The 20,398-nt window shown below is 33.5% G+C and overlaps 1 protein-coding gene across 1 annotated transcript in view; it reads left to right on the top strand.

The window, feature by feature from the left end:
- LOC136985276 (general transcription factor 3C polypeptide 4-like) overlaps positions 1-19,156 on the top strand; it is a 28,872-nt gene extending 9,716 nt beyond the window's left edge. Inside the window, exons 8-14 of the mRNA XM_067282524.1 lie at positions 2,535-2,670; positions 5,573-5,671; positions 7,729-7,837; positions 7,949-7,994; positions 9,054-9,292; positions 12,710-12,770; positions 18,569-19,156. Of these exons, the coding sequence (XP_067138625.1) occupies positions 2,535-2,670; positions 5,573-5,671; positions 7,729-7,837; positions 7,949-7,994; positions 9,054-9,292; positions 12,710-12,770; positions 18,569-19,006 (1,128 nt within the window). The 3' untranslated portion in view covers positions 19,007-19,156. The remainder of the gene's footprint in view (positions 1-2,534; positions 2,671-5,572; positions 5,672-7,728; positions 7,838-7,948; positions 7,995-9,053; positions 9,293-12,709; positions 12,771-18,568) is intronic.
- Positions 19,157-20,398: the final 1,242 nt, after the last annotated feature.

Below are 20,398 nucleotides of genomic sequence, written 5' to 3' on the forward strand. Positions count from 1 at the left end.
ACGATACGATAGCCTCGATGATTATTATAAAAATTTTCGTTAGGCTTAAAATCGACGAAAATTCAACACGAAGCGACATGCAACGGAGAAAAATTCAACAGGAAGCGATACGCAACGGAGAAAAATTTGAACATCGGACAGGTTAATGTATTTTTTCGTACAAAGTCGGAAACTGGAACAAATCATTAACTGGAAGGACCCCAGTCCCCAATTGGTTCCACTTATTGAAGCTCTACTGTAATGATAAAATGGGGTGTAAAAATTTTGTTTAGAAATATTACATAGAGTTGAAATCTGTAGAAAGTATCTGAGCAATTGAATTTTTTTAATGCTAAGAATAAGAGGACTTTGAAAACTAATGGCCAATTTATTATGTAGAATATTAGCGAGGTTGAGGCTGAATTTTTAAACGTGAAAATGTGTACGTCAGACATCCTGTAAGCCTAGAAGTTTGACAATGGCGTTTGGAAAGTTGAGCATGATTCAACTGACGTTCCAAACACCATTGTCAAACTTCTAGGCTTAAAGGAAAGTGGCGCTGAATGTCTGACATACACGCTTTTGCATTTAAAACTTCGGCCTCAACCTTGCTATTATTACTAGTAACTTGTTTCTAGGTAGTCTGATAAACTTTCTTGTCTACAACTCGACAAAGATGACAAGACACATTTTTAATTGGTGAACAGATGCTCATTTGTAAGATATTCATACACACTGGTATAAAAATTATTTTTTATGTTTGGGGATTAATCTAGGGATCCAATATCACGATCTTCTTAATTCTCTAATCTTACTTCATTAGATTTCCTGTGGAGATCCATTAAAGCTAGTTTCAACTCCAACTTTGATTGAATTAAGAATATAGTCTTCACTTATATTTATACAAGTTTTAATATGTTTTACATCCATAAATATAAGTGGTAAAAGTTTAGTTATAGGTAGAGTTTATGTGCAATTTCTTGCAAATGTTGATTTCTGGATAACAATTAGATGGATAATTGCAGAAGTTATACAAGGCATCTAGGAAGAAAGTGATTTTCAATAAGAGGTTTATCGTTTAACAAATAATCATTACAATAACACCTGAAATCACCGAGAAAAGATTTATTCAATGAACGTTTTCAACCTGCTCGACAGGCTGTTGTCGAATTTAAAACACAATGTCCTGTCGAGCAGGTTGAAAACATTAATTGCAAGTGATCTGAAGTGCTTTGGAATGAGACAAAATTGATATGTTCCATCTGTAATATTGATGACTTGAGAAACAAATTTTTGAAATATACAGGGTGTTTCAAAACTCATGGGCAAAAATTTAAGGGGTGATAGAAAACATCTAAACAATTTTCATCATACAATGCATGGGCGGAGAGCAAGCGGTGAACCTCTAGATAGTGCTGTAACGGAAAGCATAAAGCATGAATTAAACACCAAATGGATATGCATGTCCTCCTTTTCCTGACTACTGTACATCGCCACGCCTTCTGAAATCCACAGTAGAAATGACGACGTGTAAGAAAATTTGCACTTTATGCTTTCCATTACAGCACCATTTAGTGGTTCACACTTGCTCTCCGCCCATGCATTGTATGATAAAAATTGCTTGTTTAGATGTTTTTTATCACCCCTTAAATTTTTGCCCATGAGTTTTGAAACACCCTGTATAAATCTACCTTGAAATGAAATTGCATTAATTCTGAGGAATTGAATACTGTATCTACAGCTTGGAAGTCTATTTATGGAAAGTATGATAGGACAGAAATCTGATTATTTATTTATTTTATTTTTTCAATGTAATTTCAATGATCGTAATTTAATTTTATTGGTTTTACTTCTTGTTCAAAGGAGCACCCAAAGAAAGTTAACAAGACTTAAGATGCAGTGTAATCAAATAATTTATTACTACACTCGTAAATGTTGTTATTTTGATCAATAACTTCCAGTTATCATTAACAACTTAATATCGATGTGCAAGAGAAACTTGGCTCAGATTTAATGTGTCATACCTTACAAGTTTACTTTTGACAATATGTTTCATATTACTTTTTAACTTGTCATATTTAATGCTTTGATTTGATTTGTAGAATTGAGGTAATAGTGTATTACGCGCTATGTGATTAGTCTCTTTTGTCTAATTCTATTGAACCCAACTTGCAGTTTGGTTATACATTGTAGCATGGATGAGGAACGGAGAATGGAGTGCCATTCCAAACTGCCCATGATAAATTATGACAATCCAGATAGATTTGAACTGATTCGATGGGAATATTATGATGGCAAATGTCTGTTGTCATCTCACAAAACAACCATTGGCAGACATATTTAATCCATAAACTTCTAAAATTAATGGATTAAATATGTCTGCCAATTAAAATAAAATTTCAAATTGAAATCCTTATAATGGTTGCTTCATTTTTCAAAAGTATATTTGCAGTATTAAATTCTATATTATTAGAAATAAATATTTTTGTGAGTATATGTGGATTATTAAAGATATAATAAGTTGTAATAATTGGCTTATTATTATTATTTTGCAGCAGACTGACTCACATTACATTGTCGTAGCAACAAAAGATACTTACTTAATATCGTGTGAAGTAATAATTCAAGAGGCAGATGTGATCATTAGAAAAATTGGACATACCAAGGGACATTATAGTTTATCTGCTACAGGTAACCTTAAATCTGCATTATGTATGTATATTATACTTCTAAAAAAGAATGACTATATTTGGATTCTTATATTTTATAAAATATATTAATCCTACATGACACATGATACATTCTCTTTTCATGATAGGATTTCATGATACATTCATGAAATCCTATGTGACACATGATACATTAAAACATGTATCATGTGTCACATGATTCTATCTAATAAGGTAATTACATACATGGTCATGGTTATCATATTGTATCACATATTATATAAACAGAATATCTTCTTGCCTAGAAAACTTGGAATTTTCACAGAATTGCTGTTTGTATCAAAAATTTGGGAAACTTTAGGAATTTTGGTAATTTTTAGCATACAAAATTTAGTTCTGAAACATTAATAAAATTGGCTAATTAGACTGTCATCATCACAGTTAATAACTATGAAATAAAAAAATGTTTACAACAATTTGTATATAATTGTCTTATTCAAAAAGTGTCGACAATAGTTAATAACTTGTATGATTAATTTATGCGTAATTGAAAATATATTGTCTGGAACACACAGAGATAGGATTACACAAGTTCGAACTGGTTATATTTCAGAAATATAACCGATACTGAACCAATATATGGGTTTATTATGATGTTCCCAATGTATTGGAATTGATTCATTTTACAAACTGATATCTAATAATCTTCTTCTTTTTTCAATTGTTAGTGATGGCAACTGTACCAATACATTGGCATATTAGAACATCCCCAATATATGCAAGGCTTCCTACCACCTGGAAAATCAGGAAAAATTGGGATTTTCATTAGTGTCCAGAAAAAGTCAGGAAATTTGCCTTCTTGGTGGCATGTTGATCTTTTTTCTGACAATATGCTTGACTATTTTTTCCAGTTTATTAATATTTTATAAAGTGAAGGAAATTTATTAGGGAATAAATTTAATAAATATATACTTTTGTACATGAATTATACAGGATTTGTTATTGAATAAAAAATAAATAAATGCTTTTTTCTTCTTTTCAAAGCCATGTAGATTTATGGTTGTGGATTAATAAGAGAATAATCTACTATAGTTTAATAAAACATTTTATTTTTGTTTGATAATTTGCCAATTATAAAAATTATATAACTGTTAATTAGAAAAAAATAACTAATTAAAAAGTAGGAGAAGCAATAGCATATCTGTGTGAGAAACCACAGGCCAGGGGTTAATGCTTACTGACCACTTACTCGGCAACAGTCTGCAAAGACCGTTCACGTTGTCGTTTCGGATGGCGTTTTATCGCACGGCAAGGGAGATGAGCAAGTCAACAGGTGGGTTGGAGTGACAGGAGACAGGTGTAACAAAATAACTGAACATTTATTGATTAATTAAATCAAAGAGTACAGGCGGCTATATAAATCCTAAGGTTAAATGCAGTTATGCTATCTTGCGTACACAATGGCAACTAATCTCGGAACTATGTCTAATCTGCATATCATAGAGAGTTTACAAAGTTCAGCCCCGAAATACCTCTAATGGCAAGTATGCGATGATTGTGCGTGCATGGAAGCGGTAGGAGTCCTTGGTATTTTCCAACCAGTGTCTTCTCCTTTTAGCTGGATCGGGTCCACTGTATGGAGGTCCGGGAATCAAGGTGGCACTTATAACTTCCTATGATGATCGCTTTTATACAATCATCATTGGCACTGAGCCAACTGGTCGTTCGTCGTTAAGATGACCAATTCGCAAGTGCGCGATGACTTGTGATTTCTTGCTGAATTGTTGATGTTAAAAGTTGACATCTGCTCTATTTCCGTGAGATCATGAGATCATTTTCTTTCTCATCGACTAATGTTTACAATTCCTTCAAAAAAATTATTTAACTGTAAAACTCAAAATTTTACGCCCTTAAACCGTCAGGCTCACATTTGCATAGTAAGTCAAATGCTGTTGTATTTTTTCAATGTGCCATATTGTAAGGGATGTGAGGGTCAGAAAATTTGTACAAAGTTGATCAGGGAAAGTCAGAATTTAAAACAAAAATTTGAGTAGGAACCTTGTATATGGTATTAGTTTGTTGTACAAACCAATTTTCTGATTTTTTTTCTTTTATAGTGACTATTAAAACAATGAAAAAGAGATCAGTGCATCAATTTGTAAAATGAACTGATTCCGATATCAGAAACATTCCAATAAGTCAATATATTGATATCAATAAGTATCTGTATAATATTTTATTGATGATTAATATATGGCATTATTACTTTCATTACTTTTCATCTATATACTTTTTATACTTCTCATCAGAAATTTCAGAAAAATTGCAAACTTTATCTATTAATTTCTCAGTTGCTGCATCTATCCACCAAACCATGTTATAGAAAATTGCATGGATATTCAACTTAATAATTATCAAATCATAAAATTATAGTTAGATAAACTTTTGCATATTTTTATTCATTCTATTTTTATGAGATGACAAACAATTCGAATTTCTAATTTTTTAGCTCATTGTGAGTTTTTAATACAGGTACTCCTTGCTTTACGATCGAGTTCCGTTCCGACGACTACGTCGTTAAGCGAATTGGTCGATAAGCGAGGAGCTTGTGCCGGGATTATAGGATTGTTGTAAAATTATACAAATAATGCAACAAACTTTAAATTTTTTTCATAAAAAGACTATTATAGTACACTATTAGCCTATTATAGTATGCTTAGTGCGCATGTCACCATTTGCCACTGACCAATACTCAAGCCGAGAAAGGGGATTCCCTGAATTGCAGGTCGAAACTTAATTGGTCGTAAGTGCGAGTGGTCATTAAGTAGATAGGTCGGAAAGTGAGGAGTACCTGTATTGATTTCTATTATTCTAAAAATATTTTGATCTCGAAAAGAAATTTAATTTTAAATGCTTATTTTTAGGATTATGTCAAAGAGGAAATGAAGTACCTCATTCAAAACTGGTTCTCACTTCACGTGATGGTAGAACAGTGTCTTTTTCTGTAAAATCCTCTAGCCAAAGTAAGTTCAGTTATTTTTATAATTTTGATAGTTAAGAAGTTTTTTGAGTAAACTAAATTACTAATTTTAATAGATAGTTCTATTAATCAGATGTATATTAAGTCACTTCTCAATGGATGCATATACATTTGGAATCAAACTGACCCATGATTACTCTGATCGTTCACCCGTGTACAAACAAACTATAGTGATCCGATCAATCTCTTTCTGCATATACAAATGCCATTGAGGATCAACTGGATTATGATACAAACTAATCCAAGCAGAGGGTAGGATCATTTGGATGGGATAAAAAAAATTAAAGATGGCAACCTCCATGGTTAAAGTCAAGCCAATAGTTGACAGCAAAGAAATATGTTTAACTGTCAAAATGAAAAGTATTTAAAACTTAATAAATGATAAGTGAAGACATTATTAAAATATCCAATAAACTGAGATGAAAAAAATAAGATTTAAGAGACAGTTTTGAGAGATTGTACAGTAAGAATGCATGGCGTAAACACTCCCATTTTGCCATTATTATGTGAGCAGTTTTATTCGTGGAGTAAATACAATTTGATCCTACTTGTATGCTTTCCACCAACTAAAACACGGGATGGAAGCGATCTTTATCATGTGACAAAGACCAGTCTGATCTTGCGGATCGATTCATCTGAAATGAAAATTATATGCACCCGATGTATTTTGACTAAATATTAATATGCAGTGAAAACTGCTTATGAGACCACTTTGAGCTAGTCCCTTCAGTGGTAACATTAGCAGATTTCACTGTACATGAATAACCTGATAAGTTCTCAGTATAACACAGAAGCAAACATCACATATGAATGACCACTGTACATCATTCAACATATTCTTGTTTGGTATGGATGCAGCATATTCTCCCTTTGTTCTGTAGCAACAAGTTTTATTTTCAAAAAAAAATTTCAGAATTTTGTAGTATGTATGTCTTCTTTTCAGGTATTTTTTTTCAAATGTGGAAGAGATGGTAATCCAAGAGAGCTAAATCAGAGGAATGAGGTGGATGTTGGACCATTCAAACTTCAATTCACTCAATGTGATCACTGCTCTCTGGGCAGCAAGTGCCAATTTCAAATTGGACAATACTTTACATCATTTTGTCTTTGCAACTTTGCTGTGCAAAACAGTGCAAGACTTACCATTCGTTTTCAGTAGTGGTATTGTCAAAGATTTATTTTATTGTATCATATCATCCACATCTGCCAAATATACTATCAAGTAGGTCAGTTGAGAACTTATTTGTTTTGCCTAAAGAAGACATTCTATACGTGTCAAAAGTGCTTGTGAGATATTCTGTTTATTTTTGTGCATTATTCATTAAAACTTTATTAATGCCAAAAGACAGTGATCATAAACTTTTATCCAAACTTATTAGTTGCCCTCATACTGCAAATATTGAAATTACAGTTGACTCTGCATAAGTCGACACCCGGATAACTCGACCCCGTAGGTTAATTAGTTTTCTGTGGTTCCGGCCGACTTACATAGGCAATAATGTTATTAATGTTAAAACACTCGGTTTACTCGACATTGTTTAACTCGTCACCACTGGATAAATCAACATACTTTTTCTGTTTCACACTTATCAGAATTCTAAAAAGTGTGAAACAGAAAAAGTAAAATTAATAACATTATTGCCTATGTAAGTCGGCCGGGACCACAAAAAACTGACTATGTAACCGACAAGTGTCGAGTTATCCGGGTGTCGACTTATGCGGAGTCGACTGTATGTTAACAGTAAATTTTCATATCAGTTAATTTGTGCTGAAAATTGGTTTCAATCATTTTGTTTATCAGTTGTTCTATTTGATCTATTCATTTATATCCTTTAGAATGAAATATACTACTAATTTACATCAAACTATTATCTCTATTCCTACATTTTAATTGTCAGTAGAAAAATAAATACACTACATTACACTATACGTTACATTATGTTACTCATCTTTCTAACAAAGATGGATATTTTTATACAAACTGTTTAAATTATATTAATTTTTAACGCAGTAATCATATTTATTGTTGTTTAAATTCAGGTATTATTATTGAACAAGAAGAAATCATTGTGGACGTTGAAATAGACAAGCTTGCTCCACAAGGCATCTGTTGTTCTCGAAATGGAATTTTGTTTGCCACTCTTTATAAGTACATTCTTTTTTCTTTATCTTATGTAAAAAGAGAATATTCAGGATTTGAAATATTAAAAGCATCAGATTTTCTTTTATAAAATTCTTACTGTGAAATAATTATTTACAGTATTCCTGTTATGTATGATTGCCATGTTACAAGAGAACCATTAAAGGTAGAGTTTAGTTTTACTATATTTTAACATTTAATATTTATTTTAGTATAGTTTATGAGCTATGTAATACAGTAAAATGCGTGTCAACCAGATTTGCACAGTACCAAATATTTTTTCTGGTTTAGCAGATTTCCATTTTGAACATATTTTAGTATATTTTTATCACAAAGGTTATAAATTATGGTTGAGAAATAAATTATAGAGCTGTAAGTTGGAATATATAAACAATTTATTATATTATTGAAAAAAAAGAAATATTTCTTGTCAGCTTACAGTTGCAGGTCTGAAACTCAATGCCTTGGAACAGTTTATGCTGATAAAAATTTTAAAGCATTTCTATATATTCTGCTATGTATTTTCAATTTAGAATTACAGTAGACCCCCCTATAACACGGGTTCATATAACACAGATTCGTATAACACGGCAAAAAAATTGTGATTGTGTTTGTATAACACACTAAAAGAGACTCGTATAACACTGTAAAACATCATCGTCGACTCGGGTTGCGACAGGATTGGTCGAATCTGGACCAATAGCGGATATTGTACAAACCGTCGAGTTTAAACGAGCAGCGGACCTACTAAGAACCATTTATTATTCAATGCCCATAAAAATTATATTTTTATTAACTATGTCTCCAAAGTTCGGTGAATTTTTCGCAGAAAAATAACTTATCAGGAAAAGCGCCCGCCGTTCGACGAGCTGCTTTGCGACAAAAACAAGCTTAAGCAACGGTGTCGTCGAACAGTGCACGCTGGTAAGTAATCCTACAATTTTTTGTTCATAGCATAGTTTATATGGATTATTCCCAAAAAATTATACATGATTTGGAAATGTTGAGTCAAATTAGTCTAGAATTGGTTAATTTTATCGAAGAAAACCTTTCAAACAGCCATATCCTCTAAACTGCACACGTGCTGGGCTGTGATTAGCTCATGTATTTAAGTGACTTGTACAACACGGACTGTATCTATCATGTTATAAAGGGGGTCTACTGTATTTCATTCTTGTCAATAATTATTTGTTCATTTAATTATTGAATTTATTATTTTTTTCAGCTTGTGATATATACTATGGCAACACTGAAGGAAGTTACAAATAAATTAATAAGATGTTCAGATGCCAACACCAGAATCGCTAATACTTGTTCTCAGTTCTCTCAATTATTTGATTATTTGGATTTTCTGCATGCACATCTAGCTTTGGGATTTCCATTGCCATCCATGCTAGAAGAATTGGTTTTAGGTGAAGATAAAAATTTGGATAAACAGCGTTTAATCAAATTACAACTTATTAGGTAAAATGTATTCAGAATTGTTTATTTTTCTCAGATTTTATCTTTTTTGTTTTTAAGGTTGCATATTAAACACCACATATTAAATTCTATTTATATAAAAATATATGAAATTATTTTATCTGAATGTATTAGCGAGGTTGAGGTCGAAGTTTTAAACTCGAAAACGTGTACCTCGGACATTCAGCGCCACTTTCCTGTAAGCCTAGAAGTTTGACAATGGCACTTGGAAAGTCAGTGGAATCATGCTCAACATTCCAAACACCATTGTCAAACTTCTAGGCTTACAGGAAAGCGGCACCTAACGTCCAAGGTACACGTTTTCACGTTTAAAACTTTGACCTCTACCTTGCTATTTATTACCACATTATACATCAACATCTACCACTAAATAGCATTTCAAAATCTCATTAGTTGCTACTAGTTAGAAATTGTTATAGTTTTTCACATTTTACTCTAAAAAATGTAATGTTAAATTTTTTTGCAACTGTTAATTAATTATCTTTTAGGTTAATTTTTTTATATTACATATCACAAGTGCAAAAGAAAAGTTCTGAGAAATTAAAGAGGCTAATTTCTTCTGATAATATATATTTGCATACAATGATAATGTTACATGTAATAAAACTTACTCTTTATAATCTGTAATATGAATACAGGTAAACCTTGTTTTCAAACCCCCTCAAACAATTTTTTGCCAAAGATTTTGTATGCTTGAGTCCAAAATACAAAGATACTTCTTAATATATACTGGATGAATTATAATTCTTCACTCCATGAAAAAACCTTTATAATCCAGTGATGGGTGTTTCTACAACAGCTAACATTTTCAACCCCTTCGGGGTCTTCCTCAGGCATAGTTCATAAGACTTGTATGAACTGTGCCTGAAATTTCTAATGAACCGTGCCTGAGGAAGACCCCGAAGGGGTTGAAAACGTTAGCTGTTGTAGAAACACCCATCACTGGATTATAAAGGTTTTATCATGGAGTCCAAAATACACAAAATTATAAGTACTCGGGTACTTGAGTAATCAAAATATTGAAAAATCAGAAGAGGTATGTGATATATAAATATTTTGATATGAAAAAATTATTTTTGGCATTTAGCACGACCAATAATAAATAGCATATTTAATCATGTACAGTACATAAAATTAAATGAAAGAGAAATAATTATTTTCACCAAAATTATAAGAATGATATAGTTTTTGATTCATGATATTAAAATTACAAACATTTACTACTTTTTCTAGTATAAAGCCATTTTCTAATTTTCTTAATCATTGTTTCAGGTAATAAATTAATTCAAAGTGTATTGTAACCTAATAGTCTTACATTATATACTATACAGGGTGAACATAAAGTCTCTTTACATTTCTGTGAAAATGCAAATTTACTAAACATCTTCCATATTCACTGCAACATGTATCACATTAGGACCACAAATCAGTACATTTCTATGTGATTGCCCTCCAAGTCTAAGCACAGCCGCCAGCATTCTTCCACAGACTGAAACACACTGTCTAACATGGTGAAATTTTCGCCACTGCATCTGTAATTCGTTGTTTCAACTGCAATATGCTGTTAATCTTCACCTGGTACACGTGCGACTTGATAAACCCCCACACAAAGAAATCTAAGGGAGTCAGGTCTGGTGAGCGAGGGGCCCACAGCCTTTGTGAACCATGACCAATCCACCTACTGGGGAATGTTTTATTCAGGTAATCATGAACATCCAATGCAAAATGGGGTGTACCCCAAAAGTGAATGTGTGGTTAGGGATCATGAAGACCAGGGTCTATGGACTGTTTATGTTTGCAGAGACAACAGTTACTGGACACACATACTGCAACATGTTGGAACAAATTTTGGAGCCACAATTGGTACAAGATGGGATTAAGGACTCAGTTGTTTTCCAGTAGGATGGGGCACCACCCCATTTTGCATTGGATGTCCATAATTACCTGAATAAAACATTCCCCAGTAGGTGGATTGGTCATGGTTCACAAAGGCTGTGGGCCCCTCGCTCACCAGACCTGACTCCCTTAGATTTCTTTGCGTGGGGGTTTATCAAGTCACAGGTGTACCAGGTGAAGATTAACAGCATACTGCAGTTGAAACAACAAATTACAGATGCAGTGGCGAAAATTTCACCAACTATGTTGAACAGCGTGTTTCAGTCTGTGGAAGAACGCTGGCGGCTGTGCCTAGACTTTGAGGGCAATCACATAGAGATGTACTGATTTGTGGTCCTAATGTGATACATGTTGCAGTGTATATGGTAGATGTTTAATAAATTTGCATTTTCACAGAAATGTATAGAGACTTTATGTTCACCCTGTATATCTGGTGTTTCAGATGATAAACTGAAAATTGGAATTTTCAATGTGTGGTTCAAAGCATGTACTGTTTATTTGACAATTTTGATAGAAACTGTTTATATTTATTGTCATTTTCATATTCTATTTATCTATAATTAGCTATAGTAAGAGATAAAGTGAATTTCAGAACAAAATACAGTGGAACCTCACTTAACGAGCATCTCGCATAATGAGTTTCTCAATATGAATGAACAAAAAAAAATTGTAAAAATATGACTCAATGAGCGACGTTTTGCATAATGAGTGACGAGGAGAGAGGAAGTTCCAGATTGTGCGCATGCTACTTCAGTCTGTGTTTAGCACTCGTTCCACTAGCATCCTAGTGTTGCTTGTGATCAAACATTTTTCCGAACTTGTTTTCACACATATTATCTATAAACATCAGTAACCATTGCCCATTATATAATAAACACGCCAAACAATATGCCAAATTCTTGGACTATGTAAAGACTATAATTAATTTCTAATATTTAATTAATTTGATGAGAGGTAGGCAGTTATGCTGTGATCTCATATTAAATTTTAGAAATGTCTAAATTAAAAATTAATTATTTATAATTATTAAATTTAATACGAGATGGCAGCACACTGCCTATCTCTAGTCAAATTAATTAATTTCTAATATTTAATTATAGTGTTTACATAGCTCAAGAATTTGGTATATTGTTTGGCGTGTTTATCAGGCGAATTATGTATAATTTCTTTTTTTTTTTTTTTCCTGCAAATCGAATTAGCATTTCAAGTTAGTTCATTCTGTGCTAGAAGAAAAGATGAAGATGATTCATACTCCTTAACAATGTATATTGTATAATTTTCTTTGAATAAATGTTATACATAAAATATTTGAGTATTTTTTTCGTTGTGGAATGCATTATCATATTTTACATTAATTTATATGGGAAAAATTGTTTCGCATTACGAGTAACATTCTGGAATGAATTATGCTCGTTAAGTGAGGTTCCACTCTATTCTGATGAATTTTTGTATATTCTGATTGATAAATTTAATTTTTCAAATAAAAATTATTCTAATTTTCAGGCACGTGGCCAAAATCATGTTAATAACATTATCATCCTCCGACGAACACTTTGATAAAATTGTAAGTATATAATTTTAAAATTGATTCCTTAATAACTTATTTTTTTTTTAAATCCAACAAGTAGTTGCATAACTTTCTCGGCTTTTAAGATATTTTGTTGAAAAAATAATTTTTATTGAGGCGGAGTGTTAGTAAAGCCTCTTCTATGTGGCTTATAATATAGCATTTGATCTCAAAATTTGATTGATTGATTGATTTTGATGAAACTTTGCCATTTTCCATTAATTGTGACAAGGAACTAAAAAATGTAATGCGGGTCTATTTAAATGTAGAAAATGGAGTTTTGTGACTTTTGTTTTTGATATAGCTTACATGGGGTCAAAGTGACTGTCCATGCTCTCCGATGAGACTGAGCACACCTAATGGAATTTAGGGGTCCAAAACAAAAACAGCATTACATGCACTTAATGGAAAATAGGTGCGATAAATGAACAAAACACAAGAACAAAGCAGTCGATTGCGATTGCTCTGTTATTGGATTGCCTTTCCTTGTTGACAAGTGCAAGGATTGTCTCACTGTACCTGGCAGGTACAGTGAGAATTTTGTGTAGGCAAGGATTGCCTCATCTGTACTAACTAGAGGAAGGATCGCTTCTTTGTTTCTAGCTCTGTCTCAATTCTATTGCAATATGACAAAGTTGCATAATGTCCTAGCATTTGATCGTAATAAATAAAATTATGAGGGGCACTATTGATTTATAAAAACATTTTATATTAATTATTATAATAATATAATTCTGATGGTAGAGACAAGTTTTAAATTTAAAAAATTATAAATGCTAATGAGTAAAATCTTCATTAAGTCCAACCCCTCTCAAGATATGACACACGACCATTAGTGTGGGGGAATTGGTAAACAAAAAGTCCAACTCTTACTCCAGCAAATCTGTAATGTGCAACTCCGACCTTGCCCTTTTTTAAAATGTCACTCTATGATTCTTTTTGTAAGAAAGATACCACTAGGTGCCTGAATAGTTTTATCTAAAATTATATTAAATAAATAATCATACTAAAATAGATATAACAAACCTCAGAAAAACGTTTGAGTACATAAAGAAACACATTACAATAGCCGAAAGAATTTGATAGTTGGATGGCCGAGCAGTGAAGGTGGCAGCCTACTGCTCTGGAGGACTCGGGATCGAATCCAGACGGATTGAAAAATTCTTAGGTATTTTTCACAGGATGGTCCATCTGGATATGTCAGGTCCTGTCCCTCACTGCCTGGCTACACATTGTAGGCCTGGCTGAACCCATAATGGGCTTGCTGAAAGAGACCCTCTTAGTGCCTACAGGGAGGAAAGAGTTTAAAAATAATAATAAAGCTGAAAGAATTCCAGTTTTATTAGTTAATTATGAAAAATTGATTTAAATTTAATTATTTTCATGAAAAAAATAAATATAATAAAAACACAAATAATAACAATTTGATGAATGATGTAATAAATTGGTCAGTAGGAAATTAACTATTCCTGTTGTAGCCAGAGTGGAAGAGAGTATTTCCTCTACCTTAACCTATTTTGCAGAGAGAGAGAGTTTACAATACTTGAATTATATTTCCTCACTTATGTAGTATTTGTCAACTTCTCAGTAGTCGGAGAATTACGGGAGATGGAGGATGAATGCGGGATCTTTTTCTCTTATGAAAGCACACAAAGTTATAATATTGTGACGGAGACTGTTTTATGGTAGCGACTGCCTGGAGTTATGTGGCAATTATTTCTCTGGGTGAACTGCCATAGTTCATATGGCAAAATCCTTTCGTCGTGGACTGTCACCTATGGCATCTACGAAATATCGAGGACTGCATCTATGTGGCAATATCAATTAGGATGAACTGCCTTGAATGGCGGGAAAATCTCCCTTTTACTTCACTCTTTAGCCAATAGTGACCAAGAGACACATGGGATGTGTAATGAGTGCAGAGGGAAAACAGACATATGACTGTCCGAAATATAGATAAAGCCGTGTAGGAAAGGAAGTTGATTTCCCTTTTCTCCAAAACGATGAATGTAACTTCCTTTCTTGTAAATGATATTTAGACAAATAATATAATTTCGTATAATTATAAACTTAATAAACCTTGATTTTCACAAGAGCAATAACATGGTATACATCAGTACATGTACAATTAATTTTAAAATTACATTATAGACACTAGGTTGTAGAATTACAACATGTCAGATGCCTGAGACAGATGTATAATACCTGAACAATGAGGTGAGTAGTTATACAAAGTGGTGGCCATAGGTTTTACCTACTAGGAAAAGTGATTTTCCATTCAGATTCGTAAGATATACATCTGTATTAACATAAAGAACTGAATGTAACTAAGTACAAACATTGCTTGTCCATGTACCCTTTCATATCTGTGACATGGTACTTGAGCATGGCAAAATACAAACACTACAGAGGCTGGGAGAACAAAAAAATCACAAATACAGTATGTACATAGGTGCTCAGTTGCAATGCAATAAAAACCAGTACAATCTCTATGCAGAGGTGTTTTACAGTTACAGATATGTTTGCATCATATGAAAGTTGTGGGTACATTAGAGCAGCAGTCGCCAACTTTTCTCACTTCATGGACCACTAAACTCACAATTTTGTACCTTGTGGATCACTCTTATGAAGTTTTTTAAATGCAAGAATAATGATCATAAATGTTCTATTTCACTTTATTAATATGAAATTTATTTGTTTGTTTATAACAAATTAGTGTGAAGTTTGTGCTGCTTGTTTGAAATAAGTTTATGAATTCTTGGCTCTTTTCCATGAAAGACAGTCTCACTGGTGGTGGAACTGGAATTGGGCTTGGCATTAGGAATGTCTGCATAGGAAGTAGTGACACTAATTTCTGTTGGATAAGACAGTTTGACTTTCAGATCCCTAATGAGGCCTACAGCCTGATATATGCAACCAAAGAGCTGAGTTACCCTTTCCCCGATCTCTTGCTGTTCCTCTTTTTTAATGTTAAAACTACAGGACTCTGGTATTAGGTCCATGATTTTTCCAAGCTGGGTGTTAGTTTCATTTGAGATAGTGTCTTCTTGTGACCCCAGGGCTACTGCAGATATTTGTTGAGATGCTGCCATATAAAATAGCTGAAAAGAAAATGACAGACAAAAACAAAAGCTGACCTAAGGAACCACACCAAATGGCAATTTGCCAAAAAGATTCAAAAATTTACAATAAACAGGTTCCAACATGCCACACAAAATAGACAAATTGCTCTTATAGAGTACCCAACTGAAAAAGAAAGCGGACAAAAAACCTCAGGTTGACAGAGTCAAACGGATGGCTGCAGAACCTGTAAAGGCCAAAATAAAAACCTCTGAAGTGAAAGAGCCTAATGCAAGGCACTCCTACTAGGCCAAAGAGTACCAAACAGACTGTAAAATCAAAGAAGAACAGGAAGAGGCCAAAAAACCGGATGTGAGCCGAGTGGTTGCATGCCAATCGGCATAGCGACCAACCACATGGCATAAACAAAGAACATTGGCTGCATTCAGCAGACTCAACAGTTCTAGAGCTGTTGAGTATTTTTCTGATGAACATCCTCTAAAGTAATGCTATTTTGGAACATGTTTGGTGTTTTGATGTCACATTTAATAGCATCTTTCATTTACTCTACCTATTGCTAGCTGAAATTGACCGTGATGGCTGCTTCCTGTTCTAGTGCATACACCCTCATCTTTCAGCAGACGTAACTACGTAACAAACAATGTTGCTCTCTCTCTCTCTCTTCAAAATAAATTAGATAAATTAGTCGAAAAAGACTAAAATAAACTATTTTAAGAACAATCAAAAATAACGCCCCATTGTAAATTAAATTATTATCCACAATACTTTAAAAATACTGGTGTAATTACAAAATGACTTTTATTTGATTAAATGTCATTTACAGAATTGGACAAGGATAATTAATTAATTGGCCCACACCTTACTGGTACATATTTTGGCAAAGTGAAAGTAGTGATGAAATTGTAGGAGTCTCTCTACATTTAAATGTTGGAGCTAATATATATCCGATATGTTCTTTTTCTTGAAATAACATTTGTTCTTTGAATAAAAAGATTTATTTTTATTTTATGAACAAAATGTCATATTTACAAAGAATACCACTACAAATGACTGACAAAGAAATTTCTTCTGCTTACTTTACAGAATGGAATCTGTATTGAATTTTTAATTCGTTTCAGCATAGAAACATTTTAATGGATTGATCAACAATACAAGCTTTTACAATTGTCCAGATAACTCATATTAATAGGTACAGTAAAATTAATAAGTTAATTTACTGTAAATTCTGTTTACAATGCATACTTAGAGAAGAATATATTGAAGACAATATGATCAAATTTGTTTAGAGAATGAAAAGTTTCTCAAATTACTTCTCTCTCAATTTAATTCTATTTTATCCAGATTGTATTTAAAGATTAAGAAAACAAAAGTACACAGACAGAAACAATACAAAAATGTCAATTGGTTCTTTTTTGGCAGATACATACTCATTCTAAAAGGTGCAATCAAAGCATTTAAGTAAAATGCAGTAATACAAAAACACAAAATCACATAATACAATGATGATAAATGAAGAAAGAGTCTCTGTAAATAATAGATTTAATGCAATGATATATGAACATCAAATAATGATTGTGATCACATGCTTTTGAAAACTTTTCCAAAAAAAAAAAGGCAGTCATAATCATCTGCAGCATTTTCTTCAGTATTATTTGCCTTTTGATCATAATTCAAGCTAGTGTCAATAAGGCATGTTACACTTTCTGGGATATTGTAAGTGTAGGTAATATTACTTTTGCATTTTAATCCTGCTTGAATTGTTAACACTACATTTAAAAGTTCCACACTTATTCTGTTTCTTAATTTGATTTTTATAATGTTCATCTGACTGAAGATGTGCTCGGCTTCAGCATTTCAGTGTGGTATGCACAAAATGTGTAGAGCAAAATCAGTTGGTTCTTTGTCCAGTATCATCTCTGTGTTAAGATACTTCAGCCCAAAATGCTATTGTATCAGCTGTGTTTTTCCATTAGACAATGGTTAAATTTTGCCATTGCAGTTCAATTTTTCCAATGATATTAGGTTCTATTTGCAATTCTTTAATCAAAGGTTCTTTACAAACTCTCAAGACATTACAGATTCTCATTATAGATAAAAATGACATCTTTTTTAAGATGCTTGTAGGTATTTTCTGTCTGATTTCTTTAAAAAAGCAAAGAATGAAGTCACGGCATCTTTTTCTAATAACCTCCCGTTCAGATTAAGGGTAATTTAGCTCATTTATTAGGTTTTCTGTTTTGTAACCCAAATAGAATGTTGGATTCACACTATTCTAGGTTACATGTTAAAGGGTTAACATTGTTTCAGATGCGCAATCATCTAGCACTAGTACCTTTACCTTAAAAACTAGTAAACAGCCTACAATAAAAGGTCGATTTTGCCATAAGATTGTTTGTTCCTGAAGTGTGAAAAGGATAAAGGGTGTCGTGTCATATCTCAAGGTCTGACTTAATGACTATTTTACTCGCTATTAGCTTTCACAAGTTTTATATGACCCATCCCTATCCTCAAAATTAAGCTTTTTGACATCCCCGGTATTTTAGTTAATTGCCAGTACTTAAGAGTAAATCGGGGGGTCGGTTGGCCCCTATTTTAACGAAAGTAAATAATTGTAAAAATGACATTAATTTAAATCGGAATTTAAGAGGCCAAAGTTAAATATTCATACCGGCGGCAATGTTTCATTCTCCGTTAACGATTCGTTCGGTTTGCAGAAAGAGAAGTTGGAGAAAGTGGAAGCTCTGATCGCCAGGCAACACATCATCACCATCATCGGAAAATACCAGACCAGGCTGATGGAACTGTCGGAGGTTCAGAAGCGGTCCATGCTGCTGATGAACGACTGGCTGCTGAAGGAGTTTCACATCGTGGTCCGCAACATCTACCCTTCGCTGGGCGAGACTGTTCCCACTTCTACCGATCTGATACCCTGCAGAGAGAAGTGTAGAATCTGTGGAGAGGACGTTCCCTTGGACAAGATCCGCTACGGAGAGTGTTCCAAGTTGCACAAGTTCGGACGTTGCTGCAAGTCGTTGCTGCTGTGCGACTCCGGCTCCTACCTCAAGTGCCGCTCGTGTAAGATTCTGGGTCGCAGTCCGGCCGTCTGGTTCCCCGACCCCTTCTGCACTTTCTGTAATGACGTCATCCGGTAGCGCCCCGATTTTTTCCACCCGTGAAAGGGTGGAAGAGCACCAGAAACTTCGTAAGATGTACAAATTACTTTTATTCTTTTAATAAAATAGGGATGACGACGGGTGGTGCCGGGGGAACGGCCTCGCCATCCGTTTATTCCCCACCGAAAACTCGGGTGTAAGGTTTCATTTCGGAAAATTCATCGGGACTGGACTCTTAATAATTTTTACCGGATAGGTAGTTGTTTATAAACTATACACCAACGTTTTTTTCTTTACAATTTTATTTACAATACATGCTAGACCTGTCGAATATATGAGGGGAAATTCATTTAAAAGATGCTATAAACAAAAGAACCAAAGGACTACTTACCGACTCTACAGTGTTCCAACCCAAGGTCCTAGGACCTAGAACTTTGAGTTCGGTCAGCTCCTTTTATCTATGTAAACTTCTACCAGTGACGACGTTGTTTTTGTCTGGTCGTACGATTTGCAAGATAGCTACTGGTGTTATTTTATTATTACAATCACAAAGTTATTCTCATTCTAAATCATTAACTCTTTCTACAATGACTTCGAAATGCAAAATTATCATACATCGGTATGATAATCGAACACATTTTAACGGAAGATAGCGGTCCATTTCGTTGATTACAATTAATTTTACCGCGATCTGATGCAGCTTCCATTTGAATAATTTTATTGGTTACTTCATCCTTTTCGACCAATTCGTTTGCCACAATTCTTGCCATCATAATTTTAACTTCGTCCAACATTTTGCCTGGTTGTCTAATTAATAATAACTGGTTCGATGATGCTCGGAACCAGTGTTCCCAACCGCTGAAATCAAAGTCGCTTTCGACTGTTTGTCAATTTCAGCCTCTCTTATTTTAAATGAATACATAGTTTTGTTGATTTTTTGAAAATGTTCTTGAGTAACTTCGTAATTAATACAACACAAATCTGTATTGTGTAACTCAATTTTAATTCTTAACAATGCCGAAGTTAAATTAACTCCAATACGATCTTTGTGCCACTTATACGATGTTTTTAAACAAATACTCGTCGTTGCATTCGAGTTGATGGTATTTTTCCAGAAGTACTGTCACCGAGTATAGTTATCATCCTTTTTGTTGCCTAAGAATCCACGAATAACTCCCTTTAAGGCTTCCCAAGCTTCCTTTTCTTTCCCTCGAAAACTCTGTCAAATGCAGGATCCTTTACAAGTTGTCGAATTTGTGGCCCAACAAAAATACCTTTCTTAACCTTTGCATCACTCAATCTAGAAAAGTTCTCTCTTAAGTGCTTAAATGCCTGTCCTTCCTGGTTCATAAAAGTTTTCATTAAAACCCAGCTTGATATGAAGGGATGGAAGAAGAACATCTTTTGGATCAGCAACGACATTTCTCTCGG

The sequence above is a fragment of the Centruroides vittatus genome, unplaced genomic scaffold (assembly GCF_030686945.1).
Source record: "Centruroides vittatus isolate TY-2023 unplaced genomic scaffold, ASM3068694v2 contig_957, whole genome shotgun sequence".
In the NCBI taxonomy this organism is placed as follows: Eukaryota; Metazoa; Arthropoda; class Arachnida; order Scorpiones; family Buthidae; genus Centruroides; species Centruroides vittatus.